This window comes from Hippocampus comes, unplaced genomic scaffold (genome assembly GCF_001891065.2).
Source record: "Hippocampus comes isolate QL1 unplaced genomic scaffold, H_comes_QL1_v1.1 scaffold168, whole genome shotgun sequence".
Lineage (NCBI taxonomy): Eukaryota > Metazoa > Chordata > Actinopteri > Syngnathiformes > Syngnathidae > Hippocampus > Hippocampus comes.
In genome coordinates this window covers 377,154-393,371 of record NW_017805955.1, presented here as the reverse complement: position 1 = coordinate 393,371, position 16,218 = coordinate 377,154, and the positions used below count along the sequence as shown (strand labels likewise).

The following is a 16,218-nucleotide window of genomic DNA, read 5'->3' as shown; positions in this document are numbered from 1 at the left end:
GGGGGGGGGGGGGGGGGGGGACTGTCATTTTGGGTGAATCTCAGGCCTCAGAATTTGATGAGTGAATGCCCAAATTAGCCCCAATTGGGTATCCTCGACAGATGATATTATGGATGAATGCCAATAGTGATCCCACATTTACTTTTCTCAATGTAAATGCATCGGATACGGCTTTAAAAGATCTTAATTATAAGAATGGGTTTGGGGGGGGGGGCATCTTCTTTAACCTGGATTTGAAAGTATTTACAGTTTACTTCACTTCTGTCGGCTGTTTTCCTGTATCTGTCTCTCTGTCGGTTTGTCTGTTGGCCAGATATTCCAGGACTTGGGTGCGTCTGTGCTGGCGGGAGCTTCCGAGGGCTACAACGTGTGTCTGTTCGCTTACGGCCAAACGGGATCTGGCAAGACGTACACTATGATGGGCACGCCGGTAAGGATCATAGTTTTTGATTTCCGTTTTTTTTTTTTCTTTCAACCCTAAATACCTGCCTACCCCACACCATGATGCCCAAATGTTTGAATGTCATGTCATCATCATCTTCCAACCTTAACACAACTTAACAGACTTACACAAACATATGCAGATTCATGCGAAAAACTGCTTTTTTTAAGCAACAATTTTGGTTGTGTTCCACAAAAAAATACATTTCAAGTCAGTGTTTTCCCAAATTGCTGATTCTTGAATCGGCACGGTTGTACTGTACTGTAATTATTCCCTAAATTCCTAACTGTTATTCTGCCTTCCGTGTGACAACAGGACTCCACCGGTTTGACGCCTCGGATCTGCCAGGTACGCGAGCAGCTTCAAATCTACTTTAGCAACATTCACATTGAATAAAACTGAAATCTGGCATTTTCCTGAAAGGCCCTGCTCCGGTCTCAGGATACGCTTCCCGACGGGCAGAACTCCAGCAGGGTGGAGATCAGGTGATGCTTCGTTTGCGTCTCCTCGTTTCACCTGAAATCCAAACACAGCAGTTATCCCGCAAAGCTCAGGGGGAAAATAAATGACGTTCAGCTCGTTTTTCCTGTTTCTCGTCTGCGTTTGGGCAACTTGCCGCGTATTTGTTGTGCCCCACTTACACACAAAAGACATCATCTTTTTAATTTATCATGTGAAAAATGGATGACCGGCCGCAAATGTCCCCGGGGCCGTGGTTTGGACGCCACTACTCTTAAGCTGTATCACCAGGTGTGGCAGTATTGACTCACTCAAATTTGATTTGAATTATCAGATGGCCGGGGGGTGAGCGGGAAGGAGTTTGTGGTGTTCCAATGAATCTGAACTTGGTTAAAAAAAATCAACAAATAAATAAATAAATAAATTGTTGACTGTGCAGTTTTCTGGAAATCTATAACGAGCGAGTGCGAGACCTGCTGGGCGCCGGCGAGCAGAAGAAGAGAGCCTCGCTAAGAGTCAGAGAGCATCCCGAGAAAGGGCCCTACGTGCAAGGTGAGCGCAGCTGCCAACTACAGTCAAGCCACACACTGGCTTTTTTATTTATTTTTTTTTGCTTCAAACTAAACCCACCCCGCCGCACACCAGTGCGGCCAGTGAACTCCACAGGAAGTGAGATCATTTCCTGTGAGCACCGTTAACGCAGGTCAAAGTAATGGCACGTTTGAAGTCGCTGCAGCGACATTGTGTGTCATTCCAAGTTTTTTTTTTTCCTTTTTTTTTTTTTTCGTCCCGCCACACAATGTCATCCATCCCCTGTTCATTTGTCTTTGATTCAGACCTGTCGCAGCATGTGGTGTCAAACTGCCAGCAGGCCATGGACCTCCTGGAGGCGGGCGTCGCCAACCGCATCACGGCGGCGACGCACAACCACGACGCCAGCAGCCGCTCGCACGCCATCTTCACCATCCAGTACACTCAGGTTTGAACGCCGCTGTTAATAGCGAACGTGGAAATGCTGTCATTTTATTGCAGAGAATCTCAGCCTTGCTGATCTCACTTTCTGCTCACAGGCCTCACTTGAGAACAATCGTCCTTCAGAAACCGTCAGCAAGATCAATCTGGTGGACCTGGCCGGGAGGTGAGACCCAGCTGAAAAAGCCGCCTTCTAGTGTCTGCAGATATAAGTGCAGCTTTTCCTCCAGCTGAATTAAATCCCTTTTTTCTATACCTTTTCACAAATGTATTTCTTTATATGTCCGCGAATTAAAACTGAATTTTCCGCATGTCCCACATCTCACACAATCTGTTTGTGCCTTTAGTGAGAGAGCGGATCCCAACTACTGCAGAGACAGACTAACTGAGGGCTCCAACATCAACAAGTCGCTGGTCACGCTGGGCATCGTCATTTCCGCCTTGGGTTAGCGCTCGCACCTTCCGACTTCATTCAAAAGGCTCGTTTCACCCCCCACCCCCCCCAAGCTGTTGATGCTCACGCGCTTCGTCCACAGCCCAGAACTCGCAGATGTCCAGCAGCTGCCAGAGCATCAACAGCGTGGCGTCGGAGGGCGACGGCAGCACGGCGGGAAGCCACAGCAGCTTCCTGTCTGGTGGTGCAAGTGCGGGCAGGAGGCACTGCTTCATCCCTTACAGGGACTCTGTCCTCACCTGGCTGCTGAAGGATAGCCTGGGGGGCAACTCCAAGACCATTATGATCGCAAGTACGTGTCACAAAATATGAGTACGGGGGGGGCGGGGGGTCTCAATTGATATTGGACCAAGTCAAAACAAAAGCACTGTAAAAAGTCATGCAGTTTGATTTTTTTATTTCTTGTTAATTTGATTTTTCCTTGCAGCCGTCTCCCCCTCCGCCAGCAGCTACAACGAGACTCTCAGCACCCTGCGCTACGCTGCCCACGCCCGAAATATCGTCAACAAGCCCCGGGTCAACGAGGTCATACACCTGATATTACAAAGGCTCTTCGTAGTCATGAAAAAGCGAAAAATAAACCCTCCAAATAATCATTTCATGTTGTCGCAGGACGCCAACGTGCGGCTGATCCGGGAGCTGAGGGAAGAGATTGACCGGCTGAAGAGCATGCTGCTCACCTTTGAAATGGTAAAAAAAAAAAAAACAACAACAACACCCCCCCCATGTCTGTCTATCTATCTATCAATCTATCTATCGATCTATATATACAGATATAAAAAAATTGTTTTTCTTCCGCATTGACAGCAGCGTGATCCCAGTCCGTCCCTGAGTGACGAGAGAGAGGGGACGCTGTCGGACATCGTGCTGCAAAACGAGATGAAGGTAGCGCCTGTCATTGGACAGTTTTTGTCTGGAAAGTATTCACATCCAAAAAGTGATATATGGACGACTGCTGTTGCGAACAACTTACCGTCGGGGCACACGCAGGTTTTAACCATTGTCCTCTGTGTCCCTCAGGTGGAGCAGCTGACCAAAGACTGGTCGGAAAGTTGGCGGGACAAGCGAGAGCTGCTGGAGCAGTACAGCGTGGACATCAACCGGGACCGCGCCAGCTTCCTGATCAACTCGCTGAGGCCGCACCTGCTCGCCCTGGATGGGGACGTCCTCAGCACCGGCGTGGTCTTGTATCACCTCATGGTACCGATGGCACATTTTCGATTTCTAAGTGTCCGTTTGTGGTGGTGTGTGTGCTGAGTTGGCCTCTGCCTTGGGTTGGCTGTGTGCGTGTGCGTGCGTGCGCATGGTTTTATTCCTCCCTTTCCCTTTTTTTTTCTCAGCTGTCCTGACTTATATCTTTTCTCTTTTTCTTTGCTAGATTCTTCCTCTTCCTTCTTTTGCTTTGTCTCTTGTTCTGCTACAATGAGAAAAGGTGATTGACTTCTCTTTTCCTGTCCATCGCCCATCTCAAAAAGAGGCTTGGACTTTGACGTCGCCAAGCGCACATCTCAGGCCTGACACATGTCCATAAAGAGTGTCGGCATGGCAACCTTGTCTCTTAATCCCCCACTAAATGAAAGAGGAGGAGATGAGAAATGAAAGGATTTCCGAACATAATCTATTGTATCATTTGCACCCATTTTCATGACAGGAAGGAGTTACCCGCATTGGACCCAAAGACCAGTTTGAAGAACCACAAATAGGTACTGTATGAGCTTGGTGGAAAAACACCCCACTCTCATTTCACCTGTGCCCTAATTTCAAAATCACATTTTTTTCCCTGTGGGATATCCATTATTGATAATTTTTGCCCATTGACCTTTTTATTACGTTTCTGACTCATTTACAGTACGTTGCAAAAGACTATCTTTAGTTGGGCTCTCACTGTACCTTATGTTGAGCAGCTAGCCGTTAGCGGATGTTAACTTCGACCGGTGCCGAAAGTCATATGGACCATTTTTTTAAATTATTTTTTCGAAATTTTTTTTTCCCTGTTTTGGATTCTTTCATCATGTTGCTGTTTCCTGTAAAACATTCCAAAGCAATACTGCTCAGATAGGTGCATTTTCCGAACAAATCCAAAGTAGTTTGACATTTAAAAGAGTTCTCAAATGGCAATTCATGACTAGGCGAGGGTTTACTGTGTGTCCCTTTCAAAAATGCTTTTAACTGCGTTTATTAGTTCTGCCAACTGGTGCCAACTGTGAGATCCAAAACGACGGTGGTGTGGTCACGCTGAGGCCGCTGCCGGGTTGCACCTGCCTCCTCAACGACAGGGAAATCACTGAGCCCTGTAGGCTGGCGCAAGGTCAGTCTTCCCACTTGTACAGCCATTACATTCTGGGAATTGACTGGTCAGTTTTGTCCTGTTGCAGAACGTTACAATGATACAGCAAAAAAAGGGGTACCTGCTGACGGTACATCAATCCACGGTACACACTACTTCTGTTTTGTCTCCGCTCTCCAGGAACAGTGATCACCTTGGGAGGGCTTCATAAATTTCGCTTTAACCACCCAGCGGAGGCGGCGGTCCTCCGGGAGCGGAGACGCAGGGTACGTGCAGCCCAGCTCAAATTTTAAACGTCTTGATTGTTACCGACTGCCCAATGTTTTGCTTTCTCTCATTTCAGGCAAGTGAAGGCAGCTACGTTGACATTTGCCCTCAGACCTTTGACCACCGGTAAATGCAAGCACCCTAAAAATTCAACCAGACGTTTTTTGTTTTTTTTTTTTTGGTCCAACGTTGCTCATTAGTCTCTTTTATAGCAAAGAAGAAGAAGGGCTGCCTGCGGTGTGTTTGTCCCTTGGCGAGGAGTCCACTGCCAGGCGGCATGTGGAGGAGCAGCAGCGCTATGTGGAGGGTTTGCGCCAGGAGATTGGCTCTGAGCAGAGGCGGACCGAGAAGGAGCTGGAGAGGGAGCAGGCCCAACTTCGGCAGCAGCACAGCGAGAGTAAGCAAAACTGAAAGTTGCGATGAGCCAAGAAGCTAGAATGGCTGCTGCAAACCAAATTGGACGAAATTCCGTTTAATGTTATGCACGACGTCAAACTTTTTTATGCATCTTGTGATGAAAGACGTGTTCACTCAATTTCGGGTTAAAACTGCTGTTAGGGGCTTATTTTCTAAGAATACTTGAAACGTGAAATTTGATGCCATGCCTTTCCTGTGTTAGAAATTTCTGATTGGGTTCGTTTGAGCAAATTCCCAAGTAGGAGTCAAATTGCGATCCCTGGACTTTGTCCAAAATGGCTCTTGTTTATTTCGAAAAACTCCTTGAGACTTTTCCATGCGATTGATAGATGTGTCCGCCGAGTTGCGTACGAATCGGTGAAAATGGTATCATGCACACTAAAAGGACATAAATTGCCACCAGGATACCTGCATGTGGAAAAAATTGTTTTTACAGGCATGTTGAGGCCCCTTTTAAGGTAATAAATTTGTTGCTATTATAATATACATTGAGAATCAAAGAGATATGTTCATTAATGCTAATTGTTGTTGTGACTCTTAAACCAACAGTCCACCAGTGGATCCTGCAGAAGAAGCGTGACCTGTTAGCTGCTGAGGAAGGAGTCACTCAGGACCTTGGAGTTCAAACGGACTCCCATCCGGACCCCCTTCTGGAGCGCCTCAACAGATATGTGTTGGACGGTCAGGAAGTTCAGACAGAGAATTGTCCGTCACTGGTTGTCAGGGTCAGGAAGACGGCAGTCCAGGAGGAGCTACTGAAGCATCACGCCCTGTGTCGCGCGGAGAGCCGCATTCACCGGAAGAAGCTGCAGTTCCAACTGGAGAGAGTTGCCCGCAAGAGGCGTCTGTTGGAAGCAAAGAGAGTATTGCAGCAACTGGAAAAGGCCCTACCCTCTGGAACGGAGACCCCCGAGGAGGGGTTTCCACCGAAGTTTGTTTCTCCAAAACCTTCCTTCTCCGTTGATCTTGTGTCCCGCCTGTACCCACAACATACCCCAATCTTCAAGTAAGCGTATACAAACTTGACAAACTATTTCCTGAACTCACAAATATGAAAAATATTTCACTGAAAGTTTCTTTTCCCTCAACAGACACTTCCTGAAGAGAAAGAAATCCACAGAACTGACTTCAAATTTCAGATCTCCTGCATGTGTTCGGAGCAGGAAGTGGGTTTCAGATGAGTGCCTCCCCCGGGAAAGGACCTGGAGTTGCTCTGACACACTTCCTTCAGGAGTAAGTCAGTCCTGCCATGGAAGAGGCAGATCCTCCGAAAACATTGCACTGAATTCCAAGGAGGAGGAGAATTCCGTGGAACCGCAATGTCGGTGGCGCACTGAACGAAAACCCCTGCTGCCACAAAGAGAATTGTCTTTTAAGAACAGATCAGACCAGAACACGGCAGCTCCACCAAAGTTGCCCCTTTGTATCCCCGTGCAGCCGCTCGGCAAAGAAAATGTCGCAACCACCATACCAATAATTCCTTGCGTTGATGTAAAAAGACAAACACAGTCGAGTGTCAGCAGAAAATACTTCGCTAATTCTGTGGATCCCAAAGTGTCGCAAAAACTGCCATCGGTTTCAAATGACCCCAAAGTTGTCGGAAAGACGGCCAATCGATCTCTTAGAAGCTATGAAGATAGTGATGTGATGAGTGGAAGTCCCATTAAAACAGCCATCTCTTGTGAAGAGCTCGAGCAGAGCAATCCATTAGCGTGTCCGAAAAGGTGGCACAGCACAGAGGCTCTGAGGAACAAGACAGGCCAGTGGTTGGAGAGACAGCAACGATGGAAGGATAAATGTGAATGGAAAGTAGTAGAGGAACGGCAGGAAGGTTCCTCTGACTCTGACAGCATCTTCTCCCTCGATTCTTTGTCCTCTGCATATGCAACGGCTCTTGTTGTACAGCTGAACAGTGAGGAAGTGGCTGAAAGCGAAACAGAGAGCGAAGACAGTGAAATGTCGAAAGACTCGCTCGCGGTGGGCAAGTGCTCTGCTGTAACGAGCTCTTGCCAGAAAGTGGTTCCAACGTACTCTTTGGTGACAGATGCCTGTTGCGGCAATAGTATAATGGCAATTGGGCCAGAATGGGGCAGCTGTCAAGATCCTAAAGCTATCCCCGCAGAGATGCACCGGAGCCAGCAAGATTCCCTTAAATCAAGACCTGAAATCGCGGTAGTAGACACTTTTAGAGATGTACAAGATAACATTGGTCAACCAGGTCTCCCTGGTTCTGTCGTTGCAAGGCTGTCCGAGAACCTGCCGCCACTGATGGACGCCTGCTCTTCCCTTGACGTGGTTGGCAGTTCTGGGCTGCGCCGAGACTCTCCTTCGCCACGAAACGAAAGCAGCAAATCTTCCAGCCCAGTCAGCGCGAGCGTTTCAGATGGCCCGAGTCCGTCTCGGGGTTATAGCTTAACATCGTCCGCACAGGTTTTGAATGACCAACCAACCAAGGAGCTGATGTCACAGAAAGAGAAAGAACAGCCAGACAGTGGGACCGAGTATTTAGTCGCGGATCCTCTACGTCTGCCCCACAAACTTGAAAATGGTGTTGCGACTGACCTACGTACCTCAGGTTGTCAGACAGAACTCCATCTGTTAAGAAACTTTTCGGGGTTAAGTCAAGAATCTACAACAGACTCTTCAACTTCTTTTAAGGCTTCCCACAAAAATGAAGTGCGACACGGTGAAGTTGTTACACACCAACAGTCTGATCTGTCCGGCCATCAGATTACTAAAGATTCTTCCCTCACAAAGGCTGACTCATCAGACCGGAATGACACCAAAGATGTCGATGCGACATATTTTCCCTTGCAGCATGACTCATCTGGTAAAAATTCCAGGAAGAGAAACCAAGAGCAGCAGGAGGCTTTTGTGGGGAGCCTGAAAATTCCAAAAAGAAGCCCTTCACCTGTTGACAACCGGGGAGCTACTTCCTCTGATAACAATAACATGCCTAACTTGAAAAAAGAACACTGTGATGAAGGAATCTCCAACTGTGGATTTGTCTCTGCTGGCATTTCTGATCCCACACCGAAAAAACTTGTGACTGACCCCTCTGTCGCCGATATTAAAGTAGAACATGCAGCAATAAAACAAGTGGTTGCTGATACAACGGAGGCAGCATGTCACAGCGATACTCTTGGAAGAAAGTATAGCTGTCAGTCTGAGGCCATTTGTAGCGCCATCGACTTGAGAATTGCACAAGTGGTCCAAGAGCATTTAAAGATGTCACTCATTGGCAGCAATGGCAGCAGAAGCAGCCGGAGTCGCAGCCTCGTCTCCGATTGTGATCATCAGAGAATCAACCAAGTAATGAAACCTACGCAAGATAACGGGAGCGATCAGGTCAAAGAATTGACCGACGATGGAGAAACTACCAAAAGGAGACTTGCGGCTACTGAAGTAAAAACTGTTGCTTCATTGGCAACATTTGAGAAAAGGCAAACTGGCCGCGAAGTGCAAGGCGGCTGCACCGATGATGCGAGACAACCAAAATCTGCTGTGCCGCAGCTTTGCATTACCAAAGGCAACTGTCGTGTGGAAGGCACATCCAGTATTGACTGTTGTCGCACATGCAACACACAATTACCAAAGAAAGTTGAGCACCCCCACAAGTTATCCTCTGATGGAGGTAATTTTACTGATGCCACATCTGGGAATAAAGCTTCTGCCAAAGGGCGAGATCAGTCCAGCAGTCCGTGTTTGAATGACCATTCTCAGTCTTGTGGGGCCAGTAGGAATTACAACACCAGCAACAAATGTCAAGGTTGTCCGTGCAAATTTGCCAAAGTCCAACATAAAGGACCTTGTGTGACCAGTCAGTCTGAAGTGTATGTCACAGAGAGGTTTTCAGCATTAAGGGATGAAAAGGCGGTCACCAATGTAAGTGATTGTGGATCTGAAATGGTCACTATTGGCACACAGTGTGATTCGTCTCTGCTGAATAAAAATAACAAGTCCAAAAGGTTCCGGAGGACAAAAATACATCTTCCCCCTTGCGCTTCCTTTCAGACATCATCATCAGATGAAGATCAAACCTCTAGCAAGCGGTCATTTTCTCAACTACTACTTGAGAGTGAAGGCAAACCAGATCTCAGACAATCTAATGCTGAGATTTCCAACACGAACTGCAAGATGGATCCGAAAGAAGACGATGCATTTTCCAGAGAAAGCTTCTCGTTACCTCCACAATCAATTTCACCGAGGACCAATGACCTGCGGAGTGCAGACAAGTCTCAGGAATCTCACATGCGTTTTTCCTCTAGCGATGTCAACCCATTTGTTCATCAGTGGCAAGATGGTGACCGATCATGCTGCAAGAACCCCGCCTTCGGCAGTGCTGCCAATCTGTCGCGCAAATCCCCGCTTTTGAACGCCGCTGAAAAACGCATACAAAGGTGCTGTAGCGTCGATAACGACTTAAACGGACAGAACTTGCCCTTCAATTCCCATCTGAGCACCTACGCTGCTCACAAGGGGCTCTCCAGCACGCTTAGCAGCATTGAACCAACAGTCAACATCACTTTGTCCGGCGGGTTTGTCTACTCCTCTGATCCAGAGTTAAGCCAAAACTCCTCCCAGAGGTCCACAAATAAACACGGCATTCATATCCAACTGGTCGAGCGGGCCGCTCTACGGAGGAGGGAGAGGCACAAAAGGAGCCAAACGGACGTTCCGAAGACCCCGATTCAAATGAACAAGTTCCTGACATGGAACAGTATGGAAAGCATGTCTGTCCACCTCTCGAAGCTGATCCACAGCACCTCGGACCTGCTCGGAGATGTCCAGGGAATGCGGACGGGTCGTGTCAGCGGGCTAAGTTCTCGACCGATCCCAAATATCAGCGTCGACTGCTCGACTCAATCCGCCTCGGATGTTGGTGTTCAGACAGAAAGATGTTTGATACCCACAAACACGGAGAGGCACCAAAGGTCTGAATCACACGAGATCAACGTGACACTGAGACTGATTGGTGCTGAGGTCCTTTCACCAGACAAAGACCCTCTTGGTTTGGAGGAAACAACTGAGACTGGTGACAAGGAAGTCAGGACATCTAATGATGTCCAACAAGGGACTGCTTCTTTAAAAATGCTGCCTTTCGGATACCAAAGACAAATAAGATCCACTCCCATCAAAAAAACCTCGCCTGAGATGTCGCACCATCGTCTTACCGCCGCCTCTGAAAAAAGCTGGAGACCAAACGGATGCCCAGAAAACCAAATCTCTTGTGAGAGAAATTCGTCAAAGCCTGCAACTACATTCACAGATCGGGCATCATCCCCCATTGTCACTGTGAGTGTACGGCAACCGTTGAAGACTGGAGAAAGACATCCGAATGGATGCATGGAAGAGAAAAGCTTCCCTGAATATCCTTGCAGGTCATCGGGACTTGATTGTGGCATTTGCTCTGCTAAAACACCCCAGAAGGTCTGTGAAAAGAGTGGCTCAAGTCTTAAAGACGCAGAGGATTGTTTTCAAAGCTCACCGATGGACGTAACTCCTCGTCGCAATGGGAATACCGACCCTCTGCCCAAATGGAACTCTTCACAGAGTTCTCACTGGCAGAGAAAAGTCTCTCTGCAGAACTACGCCTCTGCCACAGAAAAGGAGGCCGACGCTCCTGTCATCCAATCCAAAGCCATACAATCCACCAAACTGGCCCAGCAAAGGCCTAAAGGGGTTCCTTTTTCTGGCAACGCTTGCAGTTCATCTCCGGCGGCATCCCCAACGCCAAGTGAGTGTAGTACTGACATCTTGGTGAATGCTAAACCAATCGCCAGAGTGGACACCGAGACGCTGCCCGAGGACCTGCCCTTGCACAATAAGTTCACCAACTGGTCCGGCATCAATCCTCTGCAATCCAAGCGCTGCGGTTTTTCTGACGCGTCCGAGAGTTACACTTCTAACTCTGGAGGAAGGTTAAGAGAGATCGAGTGTCTGCGTCAGGAAAGGGAGCATGTAATGGCTTCCATTGGCCTTGGGGCCAACACCACACCGTTGACCGTGGAGCTTGCTGAGGCCAAGCTGCACTACGGCCTCGGAGAGACGGACGCGCTGCTCAAGATGCTGTCTCCCAGGTCCACAGAGGATGTCACAGTGAAGTGCGTGTCCTCCACCCTTGGAAAACAGCAGCTTGGGGATCGGTAAGTGTTCCACTTCTAATCTCTGGTATCCAGCAATGTACTGACTCTGTTGTCATTTCTGGAAGAAAGATCTGATGGAACTGGACCAACTTTTAGTCATGGCTAAAGCTACCCTCAAATCAATTGCTAGGTACTTGAGGTAATCCAGGATATAGCTTGGTCCGATTGGATAAAAACTTTGACTGTGTCATTACATCGTGATGACCGACCGACTCCCCAAACTGACCCACCACTGATCACACATTCAACCAATCGTCGTCTCACAGACTGCCCATATTTATATTTGTATTTACATAACCTGAGGTACTCACTCACTACCCCGCTGACTGATTCACTGCCCAACTGAGTAGCCGACCAACCAACTTAGGTTGTCTGACCTGAATGATCTTCACCAATCTACCCACAAATCAATCTGCCATCCAATTGACCAGAAATCTGAGCTACACCGACCTCCTCCTGGCCAACCCACTGACTGACCCACTGATCGTTGGAATGACCGACCTGCTGACTGACCCAGTTAGCGGCCAACCGACCGACCATATTTATTTGATTGTGTGACTTGAGTGATCTACACCAATTTACCTACCGACCAACCCGGCATCCAACTGAGCATCTGACGGCCGTCCGATTGGCCAACCATCATTATAATTGGTTGTGTGACCTGAGTCATCTCGTTTTACCCAATTGAACGACTGTCTGACTTACTGTCCGACTGACCAATTGTATTTGTTTGTGACCTGAGTGATCCTCACTGGCTAAAACGCCAATTGGCCCACCTGCAAACAGACCATCCAGTCCGATTAACATCCTACTGACTGACTGGCCCACTAACTGACCATCCAACCCATTGGCAGATCATAATTTTGGAGTGGGGTCTGTGACATGAGTGATCTGCAAAAAGCTCAATTCTTGAGATGTCTGACTTTTTGTACCTTCCCAGACACCGTTTGAGCATCGAAGGATTGCACAAAAAGACGGAGGAGCGTCCTCAAACAAGCCGCCGGGCTCGCAGCCTGAGCCCCCGCAGACATCATCTCGGAAGTCCTCCAGCCACTCCCGACCGACAGCTGAAGCCAACGAACGGCCGGTACAATGTCAACGTCGTATCTGATCTTAAACGTGCATTTCGTTGACCTGAGCTTACCACTTATCGGCAGAGTACGAGACCCGGCGAGCGGCGGTAGCACGTACCCGTCGGACATTGAGCAGCTGCTGCGCGAATATGGCCGCGCTCGGCAGGAAGCCATGAGTGAGATCGCCAAGGCGAGGGAGCGACTGCGTGAAAGGACCGAACAGGAGAAGAGACGGATTCAACAGCAGGCTTTATCTCCAGAGTCCAAGGTACAGTATATCTTGTGTGGCTGGAGACCCTGTTCTTCAATCTTACTTTGTACATTTTGGATACATTTAAGATAGTGATAGAGATGGAACCATTTATTTATTTTATTTTTCCCCAGGATGACCTGAGGCATGGAACCAGGATCAGCAACAGCACCTTGTGCACCGGATCCAGCCTGAGCCTGTCATCTGGACCCACGTCAGGGTACAACAGTGGCAACGCTCTGCAACTGCAACACGGCCACAGACTACCTCCTGGACATGTGGGTGAAAAACAATGACGCATGTAGGACATGCCAGACACCATGCAAATAGGCCTCCAGTGTAATATAAGTGGGGCTTTTCACCATAAAGTGGATGGATGGGTGGGGGTAGGGGCGGGGTTTTCATAATTACTAGTCTTTCATTTTTACATTTAAAAGTCTCAATCTTCCCCGAAAACTTTTTTTTCAAGAATTAAGTTGTATATCTGCTGGATAAAAAGTCGTGTTTTCAAGATTTTGGAACCGTACGAGAATGAAGTACGATATTTATTTTTAAAAACCCACATTTCTGATGATTTGATCAAAACTTTGGCTACTTTTTGTCTTTTTTAGACCACCACATTTCTGGAGAAGGGTGAGAAAGTTGCCTCACGAATCTCCATTTCTGCTCAGGGTAAGTCACAGTTAGACAACAGCACGGTTTAATATAGCATAGAGCTAATACTTGCGCAGAACAAACGGGCATGAATGTGTCAATTTTCTTAATTAGACGTCCGTGTTGATCCCTTGATGACCACGTCATCATCATCTCCACCGTCTTGTACTCGACATCGCGCCGCCTCTTTTGGCTCCTCCTGCTCCTCCTCCACTTCCACCGGCTATCAGGACATCACGGCAACGCTGCTGGGCCGAGCTCTGGCTGAGGTATCTCACAAAATATACCTGTACAACTCTTTTCCTGAAAATTGACTATATTGGGGGGTTATATATTTTTCAGACTAAAAGTTCCTTTATCTCTGTATAAACAAGTGGATATTTTTTGAGGACAAAAAAAATTATTTTGGGCTCGAAAAGAAAAAGGCATAATCCTACATGAATACAGTCATATTATTTTGAGGGAGAAAATGTGTTGGGGGATTTTTTTGTTGTTGATTTTTTATTTTTTTTTAAGAAAAAGCAGAATTTATCTTTAAAAACTTTTAAAATCTAAAATTCCCTCTGTGGAATTTTTCTTCGATAAAAAGTCACGTCTTCAAAATGAAAATGCCTATTTTGGAAGGTTGGAAATATATTTGAGATAAAAAGTTGTCTTTTCTCGATAAATAGCGGTAAATTTTAAAAGTTAGATTTCGAAGTGGGTAAGTTATATATTTTTTAGATTTTTTGGGGGGTTTTTTTTGTATTTTGGATGATATTTTTTTTCATATATTTTTAGAGAATTTCCTTTGGATTATAATTTATTTGCTCCTTTTAATCCAAAGGTCCGACTGGCTTCCTGCGGTGATTTGAGCAACCTCGTGAAGGGGAAAGCTTCTGTTGGCTGGAGGTGACCCCCCTCAATTTAGTCCATTTTTATTTGGGCACATCTTGATTGATTTATTGATACAGACACCAGGGAGAAGAGCGAGGCATCCAGGCTTACTACAGGGCATCGTCGAGCCCGTCGGTGCACGCCTTCCTGGGGGCGGTGGAGCTGGACGGAACCCCGAAGCGCCTGTGGACTGTCCTTCGCCAGCCCCGCAACGCTCAGGACTACCACCCGTCCGTGCGCACCGCGTGGAGTCGCCCTCTAGATGGCAGCACTCACCTAGGTCAGATACTTCACATCATGTCCTATGAGGAAAACCAAAATCTTGATGCCTTTTTTTATTTTTTTATTTTTTTGACTTTGGAACAGACAATTTTTTTGCGGGGTGGGAGGGTGGAGGGGGGGTGATCAAAATCAACCTAATTGGGAGTGCATGTCCAGTCTACCTTTTGACAGACGTGTCCACCTGCTGCCACCTCAGCCAGCCGCGAGACTTTTGCTGCATCAGCGCTGAGTCCAAACAGGTTAGTGCACCGCCGTGCCCCAAAAATTTTTGCTGTCCTCATTTATAATGGTATTGTTATACGGAACCATCAAACCTTGGGTTTTATTCTCTTCACTTTAAACTGCGCATCTGAAGTGAAGCTTCAAATTGAAAATTTAAAAAAAAAGGGAAATGACATTTGTAACCTCAGGGCGATGTCAACGTGCTGGCCATGCAGTCGGTATCGGACGAGTCCCTCCCACGTCCCAGCCCCAGCGCTGTCCGAGGCGAGATGATGCCCAGCTGCTGGCTCCTGCAGCCAATCAGATGCGGGAGCAGACAGGAGGCCACCCGGGTAGTCTACCTGCTGCAGGTTTGGACCGCTGCATCACCACCGTCACTCATGTTGACTTTGTCAAATCAACGCAACATGACATGACCTGCGGATGTGGGGGGTTACTGCAATTTTGGCTGCAAATGATCATTTTGTGACTCTGAAATGAGTATAATGTGCATGCAAAATACAAATATGAATCATATTCTTGGACATTTGGGAGAGAAAATGAAGTTCAATTACAAACCTACGTCATGTCTTGTCATGTCTTGGCTTCCCGAACAAAACAATCATTGTGTGTTTACGTTTTCCGGGGTCTTGTGGTCTCAGGTGGACTTGGGCACATCGTCTTTCCCGCCGCAGCTCGCGGGCGCGGTGGCCAGGAGGCAAGCGGCCATCTTGGCAGACCTCATCGACGCAGTGAACACGTGATCGGCTGTCCGCGCCTCGCATCAGAGGCATTCCAGCACTTCATTTTTGCACCTGACATTTTTTAATTATTTAATTGAGTTTTTATTTTTTTATTTTTCTACACTAGAGCGCTATTTCTTTACGCGCAGTTTTATTTTTATACATATGAAGGTTGGGTTTGTTTGTTTGTTTGTTTGTTTGCTTTCTACAATCACAATGCTAATTTACCAAAGATACTGGATATTGTGGTAATCTTGTTGGTGACAGTTTGAGCCTGGAAGAAACGATTTGTATTTCCATTGATACAAAGTGGTGCTGGGGGTGGTGGGTGCGGGGGGTTCAGGGTAGCTGCTTTACTATTTTGACTATTTAAATTATTTTCTACGGGGCAAAAAAATAATGTGTGATGCTAACCCTGGAACAGACAGGTTCTATTTTCATTGTTTCGTAAAGAAAAAAAATGACGGAAAAGCAAGCTTTTTTTTTTTTAAGCTATGCAAGTTCTATGAAAAACCAAAGACACCAACAAAAATCAAGGCACAATGAAGGAACACACTTTTTTTCCATACCGTTTATTTTTTATATTGTTGCTATAAATTTTTCTTTTTCTCGTGGTGTTGAAACTTATTTATGTTTAAAATTGTAAATGTTAAAATTGTTTTTATATATATTATCTATAAACATTGCAGTTTTTG

The 16,218-nt window shown here is 46.9% G+C and overlaps 1 protein-coding gene across 3 annotated transcripts in view; it reads left to right on the top strand.

The window, feature by feature from the left end:
- The window catches only part of stard9 (StAR-related lipid transfer (START) domain containing 9), a 24,373-nt gene extending 8,625 nt beyond the window's left edge, over positions 1–15,748 (top strand). Inside the window, exons 4-32 of one of the 3 annotated variants that reach the window (XM_019890527.1) lie at positions 314–430; positions 758–790; positions 866–927; positions 1,341–1,453; positions 1,738–1,880; positions 1,972–2,039; positions 2,221–2,318; positions 2,410–2,619; positions 2,755–2,852; positions 2,940–3,017; positions 3,138–3,212; positions 3,348–3,527; positions 3,979–4,030; positions 4,510–4,635; positions 4,795–4,880; positions 4,958–5,007; positions 5,094–5,278; positions 5,848–6,304; positions 6,390–11,444; positions 12,385–12,531; positions 12,602–12,785; positions 12,902–13,045; positions 13,379–13,439; positions 13,536–13,690; positions 14,248–14,312; positions 14,375–14,577; positions 14,736–14,818; positions 14,990–15,151; positions 15,443–15,748. In XM_019890527.1, coding sequence (XP_019746086.1) covers positions 314–430; positions 758–790; positions 866–927; positions 1,341–1,453; positions 1,738–1,880; positions 1,972–2,039; positions 2,221–2,318; positions 2,410–2,619; positions 2,755–2,852; positions 2,940–3,017; positions 3,138–3,212; positions 3,348–3,527; positions 3,979–4,030; positions 4,510–4,635; positions 4,795–4,880; positions 4,958–5,007; positions 5,094–5,278; positions 5,848–6,304; positions 6,390–11,444; positions 12,385–12,531; positions 12,602–12,785; positions 12,902–13,045; positions 13,379–13,439; positions 13,536–13,690; positions 14,248–14,312; positions 14,375–14,577; positions 14,736–14,818; positions 14,990–15,151; positions 15,443–15,544 — 8,592 coding nt within the window. In that variant the 3' untranslated portion in view covers positions 15,545–15,748. Of the gene's footprint in view, positions 1–313; positions 431–757; positions 791–865; positions 928–1,340; positions 1,454–1,737; positions 1,881–1,971; positions 2,040–2,220; positions 2,319–2,409; positions 2,620–2,754; positions 2,853–2,939; positions 3,018–3,134; positions 3,213–3,347; positions 3,528–3,978; positions 4,031–4,509; positions 4,636–4,794; positions 4,881–4,957; positions 5,008–5,093; positions 5,279–5,847; positions 6,305–6,389; positions 11,445–12,384; positions 12,532–12,601; positions 12,786–12,901; positions 13,046–13,378; positions 13,440–13,535; positions 13,691–14,247; positions 14,313–14,374; positions 14,578–14,735; positions 14,819–14,989; positions 15,152–15,442 lie in introns of all 3 variants that reach the window. The other 2 variants (XM_019890526.1, XM_019890528.1) reach the window with 2 other exon arrangements.
- The last annotated feature ends 470 nt before the right edge of the window (positions 15,749–16,218 follow it).